The 17576-nt window shown below is 40.9% G+C and overlaps 1 protein-coding gene across 1 annotated transcript in view; it reads right to left on the bottom strand.

Moving 5' to 3' along the window:
• Positions 1 to 17237, bottom strand: part of ACYP2 (acylphosphatase 2) — a 32794-nt gene extending 15557 nt beyond the window's left edge. The window contains exons 1-3 of the mRNA XM_058020232.1: positions 17042 to 17237; positions 16450 to 16466; positions 14939 to 15048 (exon numbers count right to left, since the gene is read on the bottom strand). Coding sequence (XP_057876215.1) covers positions 14939 to 15048; positions 16450 to 16466; positions 17042 to 17111 — 197 coding nt within the window. The 5' untranslated portion in view covers positions 17112 to 17237. The remainder of the gene's footprint in view (positions 1 to 14938; positions 15049 to 16449; positions 16467 to 17041) is intronic.
• Between the last annotated feature and the right edge of the window lie 339 nt (positions 17238 to 17576).

Genomic DNA, 17576 nt, shown 5'->3' on the forward strand with positions numbered 1-17576 from the left:
TTACAAAGCCACATCAACAGGGATTAATTTAAAATATTTTTTTAATGACAAAAGAATCAAAAATCAAATCCTCCAAATACAAGCACTATATATATATATATATATATATATATATATATATATATATATATATATATATATATATATATTTAATAGCTACACAAAGCCAAAGACATTGTACCAGTGACTGGGGAAATGCAGCTTCCAACGGAGGAGAAATGAGAGACATCAGTGGTGAATGAGAACAGCAAATGAGGAAAATCAGAAATCAAGTGTGCCAGGGAAAACAAGGAAGAGAAACACAGGCCAGCTGGTCATGGAGAAGCTTTTTCCACCTCTGGATAAGGTGAAGTGAAGAATTAGAGACAAAGGCAGAATGTTTGCATGGTTTAATTTTAGAATTTATGACCAAAAGATATCTTGGATACTCCTATTTCTGTACTGCAGGCCCAGAGACTGATGAGAAGAGGTACAAATAGTCTCTAATCAGCTGTGTTCTTTAACACAATGAATAGGGAAAGGAAGCTTATATGTTGCAGAAAAGATAGATAAAAGGCTTTTCAAAGTCACTCCACTGAAGATTGACCCCTTGTATCAGCATCATGATCCCAGAATTTCATGTATTAAATATCTTTGGGCAAAGATGTTTTCATTCCTTTCAAAGGAATACATTTCCAAGAAATCTCAAGAGTTTGTAACTTTTTTACTCTGTCCAGTACTGGTGGCATTGGCAGAGATTTTGGACCTCATCACATTTTCCTGGCTGTTTCAGCCCTCTTTTCAGGTTCCTGCCTGTAACAATTCCACAAAAGCAATATCTAAAAAATAGTATCCTAAAAGCTGGGAGACAAGCATCCAAACAACTCTTGACTCATTCACAACTCATTTTCCATAATAATATTAGGACATCTGTCTCAAACCCAATGATTCATTGTGTCCTGGTACCCTATTGCCCTCAGTGATGATGAAGGTGATTTTTTTTTAATATATATAATTCCTCAGTTTGCCACAGACCCAATGTGTTAATCATTACACAACTGACAGTTTGTGCTGCTGTAGATGGGACCCCAGGGTTGTTTTGACTCAGGAAAACTCAGGGCTCCAGGGAACCTCTGCACAATGAGTCAGAGGTGAGCCATGACTTGGGGATAAGCTCTGGAAATGGCAAATACAGCCGGAAAAATGAAACCAGGGCTGCTCCCAGGGCCATTTCTGCAAGGGCACAGGAGTGAGCTCCACTCTGAACCAAACTTTCCTGACAGTAATGACACTGTACACGCCAGGTCAGCTGGAAAATGGTTCCTTGGCCTCCTAAACCCTACAGAGTTCTGAAGGGAAAGCTAAGGAGAATTTGCTCAGTCCCAAAGACCCTGCCAAACTCAAGTGCATCCAGTTTTGTTCCTCAAGCTAAGGATTTTCAGAAGCTACAAACGATCAGAACCCAAGGAAAAAAATCCAAACGCTGTCTATTTTTTGTTTTGGGCTTGAAACCAAACAACACAAATTAAATTAACTGCAGAAATGCCCAATACAGCTCTGTGACTACCCCCCAAGTAACTACTGCAGGAATACACTGAAAACAAGGACAGGTTACATGATTTTGGAACAAAACCCTTGTTCTGTATTCCTTGAGTGTCTGAATTCCATTGTACATCCCTACCTGCTAGGATACAAAACCTCCACAGACAGACTGCAGGAAATGATCCATCACCAATTCAGGATCTGCTTTTTCTCATTTGTCATCAGTATCACACTGAGTTGGATTAAAAAAATGGTAAGACTTAAATATACCATGGCCTTACTTGAATATAATTGTTTTATTTTTAGCATATTTTTAATTAGGAGAGCTAGACACCAAAGCAGCAAAGTGTGCAATGAACTTGAACAGAGTAAGAAATACCTGGAAATTATTCATAATACTCTTATTACTCCTTTTCACTAAGGATTAGTAATAATCCCTCATGTTCAGATTTATTAATCAACTGCCAAAAAATCATGAGACCAGCTGAAATCTGAGATCATCAAATCAAAATTCAGATGTTTGCCTGCCTTTGTGTTTTGGCATTATCTCAACAATGCAATATGGAAGGCTACAAACCTTTATTTAAAACACAATTTCAATCCTATAGAGTAGTTTTGCACTGAGAGCTTGAGCCTTGAGCAAAAAAAAGAAAATCAAGTATTGTCACAAATGTTTAATTAGCAATGCAGCCAATCAAGATGCTATCACTGAGTCATTAGTGAATTAAATATTATCAGTGTTCCTGAAAACATATTTAAAAACCACATTCCCCATAATTAGCTAAAACTAACCTCCCTTTCCAGACTTTTTTTTGTATTCAGCAACTAAAACACACCAGAAGTTACTTGGTAGAACAACAGCCCTCTTGGCATAATTTCTTAAGTTATAAACCTTTCTCCCAGAGGAATTTAATGGTTAACCTTTCTTAAAAAATCTTTTCATCAAGACCCATAAGATTTGAAAACCCTCTTCTCGAGGCTTTTATTTTTTTATTCATCATTAGACAGCTCAAATGTCATCAAGACAATTTCTTTGTCATCCAGTCACTCTGCCACATTACAGTGGTATAAAATAACCAAAACTTCAACTTAAATTGCCACCAGAGGATCTTGCTTCCTGTCAAGCTGGAATGGAGCCAGGACACAAAAGTGCTCCTGGATTTCAGTGTCTGCTGGTGTCAAAACAGCTGCTCTTCCCTCTCTTGCAGAGGGACAGAATCACCAACAAAAATAGAAGTACCTGGTTGTCCTGCCCATCTCATCCTCTGCTTTTTTGAGCTGGTTACAGAACCAGAACTAATATTTTCTTTTATCCAGTATTTAGAGCACTTTACCTAATTCCCTCCTGTTCAGCAAATCCCAGGAGCGCTGTATAAAGGCCATGCAGAGGATACTCTGCTCCTGCCTAGACTAGGGGGGAATGTACCACAGTCCTTCCCTTTTGCTCTCCTGTGTTTAGATGTGACCTTGAGATGAATTCCAAAAGTCACTCACACGTTCCCTGCTGATCCACTGAGAGCAGGGAGGCAGGCTGAGAACAGGGTTTCCAACCACAGAGCTCCAAACAAGTGGCACCAACACTCCCTGGAAATGGACTGTGTGTTCCACCCTCGGGCAGCCCGTGGCACCTGTGTCCCTCCCTACACCAGCTTCCACTGGAGGGTTTGCCCAACCTTGTGACCAGCACAACATGCCCATTCTGTATTTTGAGAGTGTGGGTCACAGAACTGATTCTCACCTAAAGACAGCTGCTCAAAATTAACACTTGCTGCATACCAGGTATAACTTCTTTGGCATCAACACATCATGGACAACAAACCCTCTGTCCTTTCCCACTTTGTCCTCTGAGGTCCTCTCTAACAACAGCCACAATAAACAGGTGCCTGCTAGGAAAACCACCCTGCAAACAAACACTTGGCTGCCCTGGACAGTATCCCACATAACCCAAGAGGCTGCACAGTCCCTGCCTTCAGTGCTCTGGCACATCCATTCCTGCTATTCACTGGAAACACTGGGATAGGCAGCACAGATCACCTGGCCCAGAACAAAGAACATTCTATTTCTGTCCAGTGCCTCATGTCTCAAAGCACACACTGTGATTTAAACAGGCCAAAGGAGTGAGGGAAGTGTTTCCCATAACAAGCCAGGGAGATATGCACAGGCACAATCCCATTGAAGGCACCTGGACTCTGCACTCAACCATCCCTCTCAAGGTGAAGGTCATCCTTCTGGAAAGCCACATCAGCTGGAAAAACACTTAGAGAATTTCAGGAAGTTCTATTTTCAAACCCCATGGTAACACAGACCTCTTTTAGGCCTTTCTATAGGAGTCACATTCCCAGTGACTTGATCCCCTTGGGAGAAGACAAATTTCCATGCAGGACTCCAGCTAAGGCCATTAAGTTCATTTTTTATCTCCATTTGGGAGAATAATTAGGAAGAGGAGAGCTAATAACAGAGTGGTTTCCTCAGGGCAAAGGCATTGGGCAGGTCTCCAGCAGGAAGGATTTTCAGCACAGGTCCCAGCACCATCCCAGAGCTCCAGCATCCTCTCCCACATCAATCCCACATGGCCAGGGGACATTTTAAGCCCCAGGCACTTCTGCCACCACCACACTGCTTCATGCCTGAGCTCCATGTGCTCCAGACTTGGCAATTCCCAGGTCTCCAGCAGGCATGGCTTGCATGTCTGACAACTACAAAATTCATAATTTTTAGTTCTATTGAACAACACCAACCAAAATATTTAGCATTTCTCAGAACATGTGACTCAAATACCAAGGTTGCCAGCCTTCCACACACTCTTATTATTCCAAACCAGAAACATCCCATTTGATATTAGATAAAATATTAAACCAGAGACCAAGTTGAAAAGATTTTTGCTAGCCTGCATAACTGTGACTAAATTCAGGCAGAACAGCAGCTTTCAAATGAGAATAATACACAGCTCTAATACAATACTGCAGGTCTAAGGTTTTTTAATGTTCATCTCTGGGTCTAGCAGTGCTCCAAAATTCACTGTATGCAGTCAGAGCACATGGCAGAGAAACCCTGCTGCTGTTCTGGTCCTACACCAACACCCTCTAAAAGGATAATGAAGACAGCATCACATTTCAGAAGAGATTTCCAGGAGGCCTGCTGAGCTGACCTTGTTTACAAGTATTCACTGAAACGATTAATGGCTTGTATGTTCCACTCCACACTGCATTTTCTGCCCATACTATCCATATGGACATGAGCCAGAACAAAAATTTCTATGTAATTATCCAATTAATTATTATTAATGCTAGCATTTAACAACAACAACAAAAAAAACCAGCTGGCATATAACAATTGCTTCACTTCTGGTGTGAGAACTACAAAGGGCATGCTTGTATTTATAGCTACTAACAAGGAAAGTTGAACAGTTTTGTTTTGTTTTAAACTACAGGACCAGAAGAGCAAAGAGCAGAGAGGTGAAGGGAACAGGGAACAACTTGAGTCCAGAGTCAGCACCAGAATTTCTGTGCAATTGATCCAACCAGCTCCCCTCAGTACTAATTTACAAATGGAAACCTATAGCACATTCTCATTCTCTGGCTCTACTCCTTAATTTTACTATCTGTTTTTTGGTAGTAGGAATTTCATGTTGATAAAGCAGAATGAGGTCCTGACTGACTCCAGCCTATGTGGTTTTTTCGTTGTACTCCAGAAAATTTTGAGATTAGAAAGATGGATTTCTTCTGGACCTGGCAGAAAGCAACAGCTCCATCTGGGCCAGGGCAATCAGCTGATACAATAGTGCAGCTGCAGGGCTAGCTGCAGGCCAAAAGCAGTTACTGGAAATTAAATCAGCACATAACACACCGTGAAATTCTGGGCAGTGCTTCACTGACATTAGTTAACCAATGCACAGAGCCTCAACAATTTACAGGAAGAAACTGTTCCAAGGATTAGCATAGGACTGGATATCAACACTCCCACATTGCTGCTCAGCTCCATCACAAATTTGCCATGAGAGACTGTACTGATGCTGCCCTAGTTCCTCCACATACAGCATGGGAATAATCCATGTGTAACTACTCACCAAAATTATCTTCAATTTTAATTCACATTTGCATTAAGAATTTAAAAAAACAAGTGTTTACCAAATTTTGTCTGAGCCCTCATTCCAAATTTAGGTAATCCCTTCATGGCTTTCAATATCAGCTCCATTACAATGCCATAAAGCAAATATGAGCTCTGGTTTTTGAAGTTGCACTGCATTGCTGCTGATTTGGCATTTAGGACATCACAGACTGCAGTAAGAGCACAACTCCCTCAGGCTGGGTAACAGCAGGTCCTGGTTGACACAAAACTACTGAGGTGTTGTGTGAGCTGGACAAGACAGAAATGTGGAAAACACAGAAATCCATTAGATCTTGATCACATCCCAGCCAAGGCTTTTAAAAACACAAGTAGACACAAGGAGTGATGTTTGTGATGAACAGCAAAGGAGTTTTCCCACCCCTGAGGTGGACTGACACAGCTCAAGCACTTTTCCTGCAAAGCAGGGAGCAGCAAAGGCAACAGAAACCTGCAGCAGCAGCAAAATTCCATCTCTGCATGTGCTCCCAACCAGAGACAGGTTACAGGTGTTACTCCCTGGAAAACGGACTTACTGTAGGTTGAACAGATTCACCTCCAAAGGGAACTGAATTTGCAGTTTGCTGGGAGCCCTGCAGCCCTCTGACTGCCAAGGAAGAGCTCAGTTTCCAGGCTCCAGCTCCTAGATCCAAAGCCTGGAAAAGCAGGGCAGATCAGGGAGATCTAAGACTGGCAGCAGGCAGCTGCTTTTCTCCACCCCTCCTAGAATACCCAGCCAAACATTTTCCTAGACTCTTGAAATTTACCCTGCAAATTACCAACCATCTAGAATTAAAGATTTTAAGCATATCCAGATCAATAGGGAGGTAGAACTGTGCTGCCTGAAAAGTTCTTAGCACTGATATTAAAATCTAATCTCAAGGAAGGGTTTTTATTATATAGTGAGGAGGGACAGAGGCTCAGGATCAGCATTTATGGAGTGTGATGGTTTCAGGTGAGCTTCCCTATGGTACACCAAACCAGCTCAGATCCAGAAGTATGATGAATAAAACATCATTAAACAATTGCTGGGAGATCTGCAAACAGGAATAGATTGGGATTTTGTTCCAAATAGCTTTGGCTTTTAGTACATATTAAAATTCTACAGCTCTAGATAGTAAAAAAGGGAAGGAAAACTCCTTGCCCAGGATCCTCCCCCAACAAAATGTCCATTGGGAGTTCAAGGAACTGCTCAAACTGCTCAAACAGCTGCCCAGTTTTACATTGGGCATTAATTAAGTTTAATGGCTGATTTCTTTTTTCCTAAATTAAAAATTCTGCCTTCCCCCTTGCCCCCCCCCATGAAGTTCTGAGCACTTGGCAGACTGATTTCCTTTGTTCCTTCAGCAGCAGGAAGAGCCCAGAGCATCACGAGAGCAGAGCACAAATATGAACACCAGTGGAAAGCAATGAAGGTACACAAGCAGAGCATTCATTACAGAGGAGCCCAGGCAGCTGCTTCACCCCAGCTAGGGAAAAAACATCTCCAAGAAAACCAGCTTTGAAAAGAAAGCTTCTCATCCAGTGAGAGTGACTACAGTAAATCAGCTGGAGAGCAAAAGGCTGACAGACCAAACCCAGGGACTTCTCCAAGTGATCCTCTCTAGAGAGATTTCAGGATCCCCCCCTCAGAGGGGCCACATAAAGACAAAGACACCAAAACTAATATTAACTCTGCAGGACAGCTGGTGACATCCAGAACAGTTCACAGAAAACATCTCAGGGCACCATCTTAAACAAATAAACATGGTTATTTCTGTGCAGAGTCAGACCAGGGAGTAGAGGGAGGGAGGAACTGGGGAAAAAGAACAAGGTAAAATTGAGTTATATAATGAAGTTACCCAGAGACACTTGTTTTTCTACTGCTGCAATGCTCCAACAGCAGCTGAGGGAAGAGCAGCACCAGAAGCAATTTTGACTTTTCTGCTGTTGGCAAATGGTGTATCTCAAGTACACAAGTGTGAAACATACTCATTTTTGATAAAAACATGGTAAATAAACTGAACACAGCTTGCCAATGAACCAAAGTAAAACAACAGTAATTAAGGAATAAAACAAAACAACAGGCTTCAGAGCTCTTTCCCCATAAAAGCTGAAGTAGCTTCCTCTCCCTTTCTGGCTAACATGGCATAAGGAACAGAGGTTTTGCTTCCAGTCCTACATTCACCTGGCTAAGGAAGTGCTGAAATCTCAGAGAAGATGCTTTTCACAACCACAACGTTGATAAGATCAGCAGCAGCAAGAATCATGATTTGTGCATAATTACAGCAGCAAATTCAGAATTGAATTCACCTCCTCAGCTCCTGGTTAAGTCTGCCAAACATTTTCCATTTGGGATACACCTTGGCATTCCCATGGGAGAGCTCCTGCTGTACTACACACAAGATTTAACATACCTGGAGATTTAATTCCCTCCTGATTTCCCACCAGGAGCAGCTTCACCTGAATGTCTGCCCACTTGTGGCACCCCTTTTGGGGACAGCAGCAGCATCCCCACAGAGCTCTTGTCACCCTCACATTATGCAGCTCCCATATTAGTTTAATGTTGCTTTCTCCTGTGGATTACAAACACAAACCTCCAGACCCAGAATAACACCCTTCAGACAGAAAAATGGTCATAACAAGCTTGTTCCCTGCTCTGTAATTTTCAAATATCAGCACATCAAAAGGAAAACAAAAAAATTGCATTTCTGAAGTTGTTCTTTAAGAGTCACATGAGCTGGTTTGTATTTTCAGAACTTGTTTGAAGCATCACATCCAGAATAGGTTTCCAGGAAACCAACACTAAGTACATGTTTTTATTGATAATTACCAGTTTGTTGCCAAAGATCTATTTTTGACTGTGTGCACAGTTAGCCACCCTGCTAAACTAAATAACAAAAGTCATTAAAAATCCTAGTTTAAGCTGACTTTTACTCATTAATGTCTCTCTAAGTGTTGTGGTGGAGCACTAAAGACACATTAAACACTTTATTCAGCACAAAAAGCCAAATGAATGGCACCAAACTGCACCACATCCTACTGCATCAGCAATAACAGAACACCTTCACTTTGGAAATAAAAAAGCATTACATGTGGCTAAATACTAAAAATTATCAGCATTAAAGAATGCATAAATGCTGAAATGAACAAAAAGCTCCCAGTAAAAATAATTAATTACATTGGAAATTTTATTTTAAAATCAGTCTCCCACAAAGCTCAACCTTTCCTTCATAGAAAGGTTTATTATGGTTTAGTTAAGATTAATTTTGAGCAGAAAGAAGCCTGACTTCCCAGTGTGGAAGAAAGGCATATGAGTCCTAATTATGCAGTAAAACACCCAAATTGAGTGTTCAAACAACAGCTCAACTTGCCTGTGTTTACAGTACAATCCAATACAGCCTTGAAATCCTTCCTGCTTCTAACTGCACAGCCAGGATGCTGGAATTGAGTGCTCCCAGAGATACCCATCAGCAAAGCCAATAAAAGTCTGGAATTCCACAGGAAACTCAGCCTTGGTCCCTAACACTGCTAAAGGACTTGAGGCATTAATGCAGCATCCACCAGAGACAGAAGAAAATTTAACTATCTTGCCCAACATCCCATTCTGAATTTTCCAAGACAATGCAAACACTAACACTGCTTATTCCAGAGCCAAAATTCTAGAAATTCAATCTGTTTACATGCAGAAACATCTAGTAAATGTTCTATAAACAAACACACTTCAGTGATAAGAAGAACTGGAAGCAGATACTTGATAAAGAATTCCAATTCTACAGAGCTACTGTAAAAAAGAATCTACAAGGTCATGCAAGGCAGCTATTTTTATACTCCAGCAGAAGAAACAGGGCTGTGGAAAACTTTTTTTTTTTGGCACTATTCTATATCCAGAAAGACTCAAGCATGGCTAAAAGCTTTTGTGGTTGAAGGCATTGCAGGGAACAGGCACATCCAGTGCAGTGGAAAGCAGAGGAGCTGTGCCAGGAGGCCACTGCTATTTCTGGCTGTCACTGGTGGGCTGGGTGACCTTCAGGGCACAGGGACACCTCCTCCCTCAGCCCCTGGGGCCCCACAGGGACACAGCCTTTTCCTGGGCCCCACAGGGACACAGGGCAGGGGAATTCCCTCAGGACACTGCACAAGATGAGCCACTGGGCTTCTGGGTTTGTGTTGGAAGCACAGGCAGCTCCCCTTCAGCTGAACAGTGCACTCACTTTATTCTCAGTAACCAAAAGCTCCATGTTCTGACTTACCTGAACCATTCCTTGGCTTTTAAACAGAGTTCAGCTGCTACAACAAATTAATTAGTTCATTCAGCTAATTTTATATGACTAAAAGGCCCAAAGAACAAGGTTTACTCCTCTTTTTCCCAGGCTATCATAAGTAATAGTTCAGTAAATTTCATTGACAGGACCAATAACTACAATAATTCACAATTTAGACTGTCAATTTTAAGGAATAAATAATTATAGAGAAGAAATCAATACTTCAAACATTCAATATGAAAAAAGAATCACATTTCCCATTTTATTACCCACAAAAGTTATAGCCTAATTTAGTTTTCCAGTATACATTAGTCTTACCTTTAAACAAAAAATATAATCAAACATTAAAAACCTAATATTATTACATTTGGAGCTACACTGAATTATAACATTCCCATCATATTTTCCTGTCATTTTCTATTGATTTACTGAAACACTGAATCACCTTCAGCAGTGATTAATGTAAAAACTGTTCTTCATTACCATCATAAATGAGAACAAATCTAACACCTCTCACTGGTTTGCATTTTAACAAAGTTAAAAAATATTTTAAAATGTGATTTTTCATTTCCTTCGGCCCTTTCTCCAAAATCTGTCCCTGTCAGCTTCCTGAGAACAGCACATCCGAGGAATATTTCAGCCATCCTGCTGGGGCACATCTCTGCCTCACCGACAAGTCCACGTGCAAATCAATGCTGAGGATTCTTCGCCTAAACAACACTCCTAGTTTGACCAAAGTACTTTTAAAAATATCCTTTTAAAAAAGGAGAAAAATCTCAAAACACTGACTAAAATCTGTTCATTTTATAACTAAACATTAATTGGGTATTAAGATCTAGAATTTTTTTCCCCCATGGGTATTTTTAGTAGCATTTAGTTCCATTTAGGGGCTACTCTCTACAACCAATTAAAAATTATATTGGGGAAAAAGGTATTTATTCAATGTCACTTGTACAGACCAGAACGTTGGCTGCACCTGATTACTGAAACAATGACAAATGTGATAATAACAATGCAGAGTTCCATTCTCTTCTACATGGTAAAAATCTAGATTTTTCTATGCATTTAAACACTACAGTAATTTAAGCATTGTGTCAGTTAAATCTTAATATTCATTCTTCTTAACTGACATTGGTAATAAAAAACACAATATTCAAAGGCAATTAGCATTAGTTTCCTAATTAAAACCCATTGCCAAGACAAGTCATCTATATTTAGAACCCTGCCTTTCCCTAGAGACAGGAAGAACACTCACTGGCCTGTTATGTGCTTGTGCTTAAAAAATACCCTGAGATTTCACATTTTCAAGTGTCAGCCTGATTTGAAACCTTGGATTTTTGGAATAAATTCTGAATTTGGCACTGTACAGACTCTTATCTTCCCTTTTTAATGGCTAACTAAGCAATTTATCATTGAAGGTTAAAAAATTCTCCCAGGAAAGCAACTTCCAGCCTGTCAATGCAGGTTGCTATGGCAGCAGCCACCATGACTACACAGAGCCCAACCTTATTTAATGGGTAAAGTGGAAAAATAGCACAAGATAATATAATGAAATATCTTGTAGTGCGAGTATTCCTGTAAAAAAAATTACATAAAACAAAGGATTAGAGTCCTCTATCCCATTTTTTATCATCACTTCATACCTTGGCTGGCAAAAAAGGCCTGCACTTTACCATAAAACCTTATTATGTTACAGAAATTGTGCAGCTCTGTTTCTCTTGGGACTTGACAGGTAAAATTCTCTGAAAATGAGCTTTTTTATCTAAGGATAAGAGGTGTGATCTGTGTGGACCAGAAGCAGCAAAGGGAACAGGCCTATAAAACACAGTGAGGAAAAAGATGGATTCTAGCATAACAGTCTAAAAATAGATTCCCTGCAAACAGAGCATGAATGGCTGAGGATCTTCAGAACTAACAGCTCCATCTAGAGTTAAAAACCAAGGGATACCAAAACAAGCTGACAGGTAAAATGCTCAAGACTTCTTAAAAACACCCTCTAAAACATTCTCCAAGTTGTTTCATTTTAAAAATCTGCTTTAAAATACTTTACAAAAAAGTCACCTAATCCCTGAGAACCTAGAAGGCTTTCATTAAAACCAAACAATGCAAAATTGAAATATCTAAGAGCATTCATCTATCCCTTGGGCTTCCTGCAGCTCAGTGATTTCCCACTGCAATCTGAGGCTTGGGGAGGTTGGTACATTTTCAGTGGGATAAGATTTTAGCACCACAGAACATCAAGGAATCAGCCTCCCAGCACTTCCAAAGAAATTCATACACATGTTCAACACTAAATGAATGGCCCAGTCAGGGACACAACTTCCTGTACATGCAGCACTTCCCAGGCCCCAGCTGTTCACACTTACTTAAAATTTAACATTGCTTTCTGCAGAGGCAGGAGGCCCCTGCAGAGCACACTATTTTGCATGGCACCTCCCAAAGTAACTCAGCATCACTACATTTGATGTCTGCTCATCCTCTTGTTCCTCCTAAGTTAAATCTTACCTTGCAACCTGCACGAAGAAATAAATTATATAAAGCCAATGCTTCTTGAGTTTGAGCATGCACTGGATACATTGTGGCTGTGCCTCCCAATATAATTATGACACAAAAATAGAATAAAAAGGGGCAGAAAATGGGGAGCTGCTGGAAAACCATTGGGTTAGAGGTCTGCTGCATTCCTGCTCCAGAACAAAGGCAGGCTTTGTTAGTCAGTCACCCCATGCTTCTGGCAACACCAGAGAGCCTCATGGGCTTTTTCCCACATTTTTTACACTTTCCCTCTCTTTATCATCCTCTCAATCCCTTCTTCCACTTTCTCCCTCTTATATTGCTTTGCCTATTTATCTGTAGGACACCTGTACTTTCATGGCATCCCTACTCCTTTGGTCCATGCTCTTGACTCTATTTAGCATCATAAAGACAAATATTGTTTAGGACAGACCAAAACACCTTTACTACTTCCCCCTAAAGTACATTAACATTAAAAACCCAGAACAAGCAAAACAACTGACATTTTATTACCATCATGTGATTTTTAATATGTTCTGTGCTTCATGTTTAATTGAAAAGCTGGGGCAAGTGTGAAAACACTGCTCTAAATGACACTGCACAAACTGCTCTGGAAAGATTCCCACATGGTAACAAACACCACCATGAAACTTCCCTGAAATATCTGACTATTGATTCATGCACTTCTTCCTCTGCAGTGTGTTTGATTTCCTTGACCATGTAGGAGCTACAAATTTTTAACAAGTGTCATCACAGTGTCTTAAAGTCCTGAAAAGCTAAAACACAAACCAGAACATGTATAGGCAGTTGGTAATGGAAATTTTTCCTGGTGATTTATCACATTTGGAATACAAATACATGTTTAGGATTATTAAAAATTGTTTGCATCCATTTCCTATTAAAAATGATATTATTAAATAACACTATTATTAAAAATGGTTTGCAGCCATTTCCTACAGCAGAAGCCATCCTCATTTTGTTGTTTTGGTTTTTGAAAATGGCATTTTAAATAACATTTAAATCTGAGAACACAGTATTATGAATTCATAGCATTATTAAAAAATGCTGAAAAAACTTTTCACAACCCCAAAGCCATTTCGGTCCATTATTCACTAGTACCAGCAGAGAGAAATAAGGGTCTTTCAAAGGAGCAGTTTATACACAAGAGTCCCTTTTCACATGCAACCTCACCAAGTTAATTACAAAAATAAACTCACTGCCTTTTCCACACACTGGAGAGTACAGAGGGCACAAGGAAAACACTTCCTATTTCACAATTTTACTCCAGGACCCCAAATTTAATAATCCATGCATCAAAAACCACATTTTGACTTCACATTGCCACATTATTCCTACATCAGAGGAACACAGTGATTTCCAACATGAAATAAAGGAGCAGCAACTGAAAACAACTTTTTATTTCTGCTGGATCTGTGTTTTTAAATGAAAAAGTAGGATAACAAATAACAAACAAACCCTGGTTTCTTATGTGGTCAGTTTTATGTTCCAAGTTAAATAAAAACGTGGCGCCAGCACTGAAATTCACAAAGCATGAAGAGATCTGGATATTAACAAACTCTTTCAAAAATTAAATGCAAACTTGATATAAGAAAAAAAACCTGATATTTCTCTGGCTTTGTAAATGTTTTGCAGCCCAAGTAACCTCATGTTAAGCACAACACCAAGGAAAATGATTGGAAATAATTTACATCTCCTGACTAGAATGTGCAACACTTTTGTGGGCACAAAGCCAACTTCTCTTCACCCAAGTTCAGTTTTGAAGCAATTCCTGTATGGGAAAGTGTTGGCAGAACATGCACTGCTAATTTATCTAGGAAAGGAAAGTTCTGCCCTCACTCATTCTTTGTTGAGAGAACAAACCCCTGAAGGATTTTTTTAAAGTTCCCAACAATCCCCCTGTACACACTTGCAGAAAATGATAGTGGAAATAACTAAATGAGGCTTTGTGTTTTTCCAGGCATCATCTCCTCAATGAGAGCTTTAAGCTCCTGGAAACCTCATAATGAAAATTATTACCCATTCTTTAAAAGACCCCAAAGTACCTCAAAACTCATTTCCAAATGGCAGAGACTGCAGGCCTTGGCCAAAATGTGTATTTATGTATTAGAGGGGTTTTTAATCAGAAAAAAAATCATATATAAACCCAGTATCCTTTAAGCTGTTTTTTAAGCACAGACTAAGAAAACATTTAAAGATATTCCTCAGTTTTTTTTTCTTAACAAGAGAGGTTTTGATGAATTAAAAACCAGATCTTTAGTCACATGAATAAAGACTTTCTTCTCATTTCAGAAGAAATGAGGATGTTAGGGAAATACATTAGCAAACTGTGTGACACTAGAAATGAAAACACAGTATTTTTCAAGTTAAAGATTGTTCACAGCTTAAAGAATGCACCTCCTTACCTGCAGAGCTGAATGAAAACACTGTTACATTACTGACACAGATCTACTTGTCAATTTGTATTAAAAACACTTTTGTAAATTACTTTAATGAGAGTAAGAAAAAAAAAAAACAAAAACTAACACAGAAATACTTACATTTCATTCACTCTCTCTTCTGGGCCCTGAACTTGGCCTGTCACAGTTCCTTGGCTGGTATTTTTCACCCAGCCAACCACTCCTAATTTCTTGGCTTCCTGTTCTGTGTACTGATTTGGGGAATAATGAAGGAGGACAGTCAGTGCCAGCACAGACAGAACACTTCGCCCCCCACTTGCATTTGCCCAGCTGTAAGAGCTACACTTAAAAAATAAAAATCCCTGAGTGATGCTCATCCTCAGGCATTCAGAGATGTTCCTGGCAGCTCTGGAGTTGCAGCAGGCACAGCTCATTTTCCAAAAAGAACAAGGTTTTGATCACAAAGGCCTCCACTAATCCCACACCATTCCCTTGTACCTACTTGATTCCTTTCCATAGCTCCTATCACTGCTCATTTGACCCTTCAATCACCACAGTCTTTAAACTCATTAAATCTGCTACATGTAAAAACTTCCCAGGTCTCTTTCAAATCCTTTCCACCTGACTTTCACCCTTTAAATCCTACCCACAGCTGCTGCATTTCTACTGACAACAGCAAAGATCATAATTTAATAGCTAGGGTGGAAAAAGGCATATTTCTGCAATACCTAAAAATTATGGTTTCCCAGCCACCCAGTTGTGATGAAATTCACAAATAGCAAGAGCCAAACTTTAGGTCTGTATGACCCATTCCAAAAGACAAAACCTGCTTTGGGGTGATGTAGCCAATGAAAAAGTGGTGCTAACTCTGAAGAATGTTTTCCAAGGTGATCAAGAGCAGCTTCTCCAAACTAATTTGCCCAAAAGCACAGGAATGCATCTGCAAACCTTCTCCTCAGTACTAGCACTGAGCTGTGTGCTCACACAGCTTTCTTTGGGTCAGCTCAAAACAAGGCACAGCAAGCTTGGACTCACCCTTTCTTCTAGATAGAATAACTAAATTCAATGCAAACTCCACTGCAGTCCTCTGTTCATTTCCACTTGGCACTATTTCACAATATAAACTATACATAAAATCTCTCAGGTTTAATATTAAGCATGGGGCACTAATTTGTGACAAAACCACTGTTCTTACTTTAATTGTGTCCTCTTGCTTCGTGGGTTTCTGTGAAATGAAAAACCACCCGCTGCACTTCAGAGCTGCTGGAGTCACTTTGCTCAGGGAATGAGCCAGAAAGTGCTTATTTGTAGCAAATTTTTCCCTAGTAACCTTCCTTAAGTACAGGCACTGAGTTGCCACTTGAAAAATTAAACACCTTATTTCCTATTTAACCTTTCTAAAGATTAAGGTGTTACAGCATTCTTGTGGCTGTTACATCACAAGTAATCCAAACCACAATCTATACAAGCAGCACTTTATTAAGCTTTTAAAAATCCATTTTAATATAAAACCATTTTAATCTACTCAGAGTACTTAACCATCCAACCAATGTTCAGGCTGGATACATTTACACTCCACAGACCCGCTGCCTTATTTTTAGCACTGGAAACATTATACCATAAAGTAGCCAGCAAATCCACCTTTGCCTTACCATCCTGAAACAAACGCCTAAAAAAGAAAAAAAAAAAAAAAGGGAAATTAGAGTCCTGTCAAAGTATATCACCTGCAGGAATTTCAGTTTATATAAAGGAGCAATGATGTGCATGCAAGTCACCCCGTGGTGTTCTACTATGTAAATTTCAGTGGCGTTAATATCAGGGAAACTGATCAGGACTTGTGTTTAAGCCTTCCCTTCGTCACACGATTATTAAATTAACACATTCATGTATTTAATTGAAATAATACATGCATTTAAGTGAAAACGACGCGGTGTGTGAATGGGAAGGACGGGAAGGGCATTTCCACACACCGGCGCGGACAATAGCCACGAGCGGAATGGGAACTACTTTGGACAGAGCGGTCTGTGCTCCAGGGGGAGACGAGCCTTAGGCCTGGGGAACATTTACAACGATTTAAAATTTAAAAACAAACAAACAAACCACACAACCAAAAAACTTTCGCGTCCCCCCGGGTACGCGGCGCGGGCTCCCGCCTCCCCTCAGGCCGCTCCCACCCCGCGCACGCGCGGTGCCGCCGCCTCAGCGCGGCGCCCCTCGCCCGGCAGCCCCTCAGCCCGCCATTACCTTGCACCCGCCCAAACACTTCGTAATCCACGGATTTGAGTGCGCCGGAGACTTTGGCCGGGGCGGACATGGCAGCAGCGAAGGAAGAGCCGCTGTGGCAGCCGCCGCTGCTCCGCGAACAAGCGGCACCCGGACGGGAGCGCGAGAGGCTCAAGCTTACCGCGCAAGCGGCCGCCTCACGTGAAAATGGGGCGGGCCACGGCACCCCAAAGAGAGCCCCGAGTGTGAGGAGCGAACGGCCGACAGCGGCGAGGGGAAACATCGCTCCTCCTGTGAGGGGAAATACCTAACAGCGAGGGGTGACACAACTCTCCCTGTGAGGGGAAACACCTGATAGCCAGGAGTGACACAGCTGTGCCTGTGAGGGAAACACCTGACAGCGAGGGGTGACACAGCTCCTCCCTGTGGGGGAAAGCAGCTGACTGCGAGGGGTGACACAGCGCTGCCTGTGAGAGAAAATACCTGACAGCGAGGGGTTGCACAGCTCTCTCTGCGAGGGGAAACATCGCTCCTCCTGTGAGGGGAAAAACCTGAA

Source organism: Melospiza georgiana, chromosome 3 (assembly GCF_028018845.1).
Source record: "Melospiza georgiana isolate bMelGeo1 chromosome 3, bMelGeo1.pri, whole genome shotgun sequence".
Classification (NCBI taxonomy): Eukaryota; Metazoa; Chordata; class Aves; order Passeriformes; family Passerellidae; genus Melospiza; species Melospiza georgiana.